Below are 4,472 nucleotides of genomic sequence, written 5' to 3'. Positions count from 1 at the left end.
TGGCCACGGTGGCACACGAGGGGGGAGGAGCTCTGTCCCTTAAGGCACAGTGTGGTGACGGTGGGGACATGGGGTAGCCATAGCGGCACGTGGCAGTGAGGAGCTCCATCCCTCAAGGCACAGTGTGGTAAAATGGGGTGACTCTGGTGGCACATTGGGGGCGAGGAGCTCCGTCCCTCAAGGCACAGGGTGGTGACGGTGCGGACATGGGGTGACCGTGGCGGTACATCAATCAGGGTAGGAGCTCCGTCCCTCAAGGCCCAGCGTGGTGACGGGAGGCCGCGGGGTGGCTGTGGCAGCGCCCCGTGGCCGCGGGTGCTGCGGGACGGCGGGCTCAGAAGCCCTGCGCCTCGAGGCGCAGCGTGACCACGGCAGGCGGCACCTTCTTCTTGAGGCGGTTGAAGTCCTTGGCCGAGCGCCACAGCCAGGTCTGCAGCTCCTTGAGCAGCCAGAAGTCGTCCATCTTCTTGAGGAAGTCATTAGGGGAGGCGGGGGCCCCGGCGGGCGCCGGGGGGCCGGCGGCGGCGGCGGTGCCGGCCGGCAGCGGGTAGCCCAGGGAGGACATGACGCCGGCGATGCTCACCACCAGGCCCTGGAGGCTGGAGCAGAAGTGGCCGAGGCTGTGGCGCAGCTCGGCGGTGCCCGCCTGCCCGTCCAGGCCCCGCAGGTAGCACAGCAGCCGGCTGTAGGCCCGGTAGTTGGCGGCCAGGCGGGCGTTGTCGGTCAGGCCCCGCCACAGGTCGAAGTCCACCGTGGCGCTGGGCACCCGCTCGGCCCACGCCAGCCGCGGCGGGTTGAAGTCGGGCTCATTGAAGGGGGGGCCCAGGTAGTTCAGCTGCAAGCGAGGGGCAGGGTGTCAGGCGGGCACCGCGCCGGGGTGGCCCGGGGAGGGGGGGCAGAGCTCACCCACGGCCCGCATGTGGCGTCCCCCTGCCCTCCACAGCCCGGGTCTCCATGTCCCCAACGTCCCTGGTCTCCACTGCCTGCGTCCTCCACGCCCCACATCTCTGTGTCCCCTTGCCCACCACGTCCTGGGTCTCTGTCCCCCTGTCCCCAACTTCCCTGGCGTCCATCCCCCCTGCCCCCCACATCCCACGTCTCCAGGTCACCCCCCCCTCACCACGGCCAAGGTCTCTGTGTCCCCCTGCCCTCCACATCCCAGGACTCCACGTCCCCCTGCCCACGATGGCCTGGGTATCCCTCCTCCCTGACCACCCCCCCCCCCNGAAGACCCGCGGCGGCCGGGAGAACCCGCGGCACCGCCAGGCACCGGCAAGGGCGCCGACACCCGGCACGCGTGCCGCCCCGTGGGACCCCCACGGGAGGCACGGGGCCGGCCGGGCCGCGGGCGTGCCGCGAGAGAGGGGGAGCACACCGACCGCTGGCACGGCGCCCCAAGCCGTGGCGCAGCACCCCCGGCCATGGCGCGGCGCCCGCTCGGCGGAGCGCGGCCCGGCCGGGGCGGCTCCCGGGCGAGTCCCGACAGCGGGGGCCTCACCTCACGCCAGGGAGACGCGGCACAACAGAGCATAAACACGGGGCAAGGCCCCGGCGCCGCGGGGCAGGGCGGGGGCGCCGGGCAGCGGCACGGGGCCCGTACTCACGTAGGTGCCGGCGAGGGTGCGGAGCTGGTGCTCCAGGTAGCGGGTGAGGTCGTAGGTCTTCTGGATGGACTGGCCGGTGCCCAGCTCGTCCGTGCCGTTCAGCGCGGGCACCGCGGGCAGGTTGCAGAGCGCGGCGCACAGGAAGGCAAAGATCCCCCAAGAATCTCCTGCGGGAACACGGGCGGCACCTCAGCCCTGGCACACGGGTGCCGGGGTGCACGGGGGAGCCACGGCACACGGCGGGGCCCTCGCGCACGGGTGCCGGGGTGCACGGGGGTCCCTGCACAGCTGTCTGCTGACACCCGCAGGCAGCAGGTGCCCACGGACACCCAGCTCAGCGGCGCCGGGGCGGGCAGGCGGTCCGCGACCCCAGCCCGTGGTGCGCCGAGGGCGGCGAGCCAGCTCCGGCCGGCCCACGGCCAGCCGGCGCGGGTCAGGCCAGGCCACGACCGGGGGACAGCCCCGCTGCCGACGCCGATGGCGCCTGGAGATCGTCCCTGCTGCGGCATCCCCGCGCGGCGCGCAGCCGCGGCCGAGCAACGGGGCGCTTCGGCACAACCCGCAGCGTGCCCGGGCCGCCGCGCATGGGTGCCGCGGACCCCCCGGGCTCGCAGCGCCGACCCCACGGGGCTGGGCCGAGGCCGGTCCGGTGCAGGCTGTGCTCCCAGCGCTCCCGCCCGAGGGCTGCAGAAACAATCCTTTATATGGTCTCGAGAAAGCGCTGCTCGGCGCGCTCCCGCCGGGACGCCCGGGTTATATTTGGGTATGCCGAGTCACCTACCATTAACGCTTGAGCAGGCTCCGTCGCCTCCGGAGTTGCAGGGAGCAGAGGGGGGCAAAGCCCCCGCGAGGTCCCCGGGGCAGGGGAAGGCGCCCTGGGGATGGGGACGGCGGGGCCGGGGCTCCGGGGACGGAGGCGCGGGGCTGGCGGGGGGGGGGGGGCCCCCGGCGGGCGGCGAGGGGCCGCCGGGGCGCGGGGTGGCCCTTGCCAAGGCCTGCCGGAAACCGCCGCCCGGGATCCCGTCATCTCCCCTGACGTCAGGGCCGGGTTACGAAAGCCAACCCCATCGGCCCGCGCTTCTTTATAAAGGTCACGGCCCGCTTCCAAGCCGCTTCCCATCCAACTGGCACCTTGCTCGGCTCCCTGGGGCGGGCGGCTGGGGGGGGGGGGGCCGCGCTTCCCGGCACCTCCTGCTCCGCGGTGGGGAGGACCTGCAGCCGGCACGGCACGGCTCCGGGGCTCCCGCGGGGCAGCCCCGCGGCGGCGAGGCCAGCCGGGAGCCCCGCGGTGCCCCGGCGCGTCCCGGCTCCCCGGCCAAAGGCGCAGGGAGCTTTGGGAAGCGAGGAGCGGCCAAGCTCCAGTGACGCACGGGGGCCCTCGGGGACGGACGCACCCCCGGCCGCGAGTCGCGCCCTGCCCCGCGGCGCCCCTGCCCACGGAGCCCCCGGCGGGCAAGGAGCCGCTTGGTGCGGCAGCGCACGAGACACCGGGCGGCTGTGCAACACCCCGCGGGCATGCAACACCCTTGCGTGTGTGTGAGGGATACACCGCAGGGTGTTGCGACACGCCGCACGCGCATGCGATACCCGGTGCAGTTGTGTGACACATCCTGCGGTTGTGCAATGCGTCATGCAAGCAGGCGAAACTCCCTGCGTGAGTGTGCTACACCATGCAGGCACGTGACGCACCGTGCACGTGTGCGCTACAGCCGTCAGGCATGTGACACATCGGGCAGGTGTGTGACACGCCAGGCAGGCATGCGGTATACCTTGTGAGCCTGTGCCGTGCCATGCACAGGCGTGATACGCCGTGCAGGCGGGTGACACGTTGTGCAGGTGTGCGATACACCTTGCAGGCGTGTGGCACACCGTGCGGGTGTGCGATACGCCGCACATGCCCGCGCGCGCACCCTACGGGCTGATTCCCGTCCTTGTGCATGCATCCGTGCCCGTGCTGGGGAGCAAGCACACGTGACGGGGTGTGTGTCCAGACAGGCAGAGGCGCCCCGCGGTGAGCATGCACGCACAACCGCTCGCACAAGCGGCGGCACCCGCGGGACGGACATGCGCGGCGAGCTGCGGAGATGCCCGCGCCGCTGCGTGAGCCGGTGCGTGCGAACGCCCGGCGGGTAAGCGTGCCACGCGCGGTGGGGCCGCGTCCGCGGCGGCCGGTGTCCTGCGTGCGTGCGTGCGTGCGTGCAAGCGTGCGTGCGTGCGTGGGCTGCCGGGCGGCGGGGGGGCCCCGCCGGCGGGTGACTCACCCTCCCCCGAGTGTTTGCTTTGGCCCGGCCCCGCCGCGGCTGAGCCCCGGCACAAAACTTCACGGTCCAGAGCCGTGCGTGCAGCCGGGGCTGGCCGGACCCTCGCCCGCTGCCGGCTCGGGTTTCCAGCGCGGGATTTACACCCCGTCCCAGCCCCCCTGCTGCCGTCCAACCCAAACAGAGAGGGGGAAGGAGCCGGGCTGGCGAGGGGCTGCAGGCCGAGGGGGGGACGGAGGCCGGGGCGAGAGGCAGCCAGCGCAGGGGAGGGAAGGGGGACGGTGCCCACCGGCAGGCGGAGGGCGGCAGGGCGACGTGGCCAGCCCCGAGGAGGCTGAGGATGGGCAGCCTGGAGGCCGAGGGCTGGGCTGGGATGCGTGGCTGGCCGGGCGGCCGAGGGCCCGGCAGCGGCGGCTGCGCCCCGCAGCAGCTCGGGATGGCTGCGAGCGACCGTTGGGGGGAGCCCGGAGCGCCTCGCGCCGAGGAGCACCGCTCAGTCGCATCGATCCCAGCGGCGCGAGGGCCCTGCGGAAAATGGCTCGCACGCGGCCGCAGACAACGGCAGCGCTTGCCCGGCACGCGCGCGCGCACGCGGCCCTGGGGGGGGGCC

At 73.8% G+C, this 4,472-nt stretch overlaps 1 protein-coding gene across 2 annotated transcripts in view; it reads right to left on the bottom strand.

Moving 5' to 3' along the window:
• Window positions 1-35: 35 nt before the first annotated feature.
• The window catches only part of CLCF1 (cardiotrophin like cytokine factor 1), a 10,433-nt gene continuing 5,996 nt past the window's right edge, over window positions 36-4,472 (bottom strand). For both annotated transcript variants that reach the window (XM_026067795.1, XM_026067791.1), the window contains exons 2-3: window positions 1,605-1,771; window positions 36-835 (exon numbers count right to left, since the gene is read on the bottom strand). In XM_026067795.1, coding sequence (XP_025923580.1) covers window positions 335-835; window positions 1,605-1,771 — 668 coding nt within the window. In that variant the 3' untranslated portion in view covers window positions 36-334. The remainder of the gene's footprint in view (window positions 836-1,604; window positions 1,772-4,472) is intronic.

This window comes from Apteryx rowi, unplaced genomic scaffold (assembly GCF_003343035.1).
Source record: "Apteryx rowi isolate R43461 unplaced genomic scaffold, aptRow1 scaffold_1046, whole genome shotgun sequence".
Classification (NCBI taxonomy): Eukaryota; Metazoa; Chordata; class Aves; order Apterygiformes; family Apterygidae; genus Apteryx; species Apteryx rowi.
This window is presented reverse-complemented; position numbering and strand designations above follow the sequence as displayed.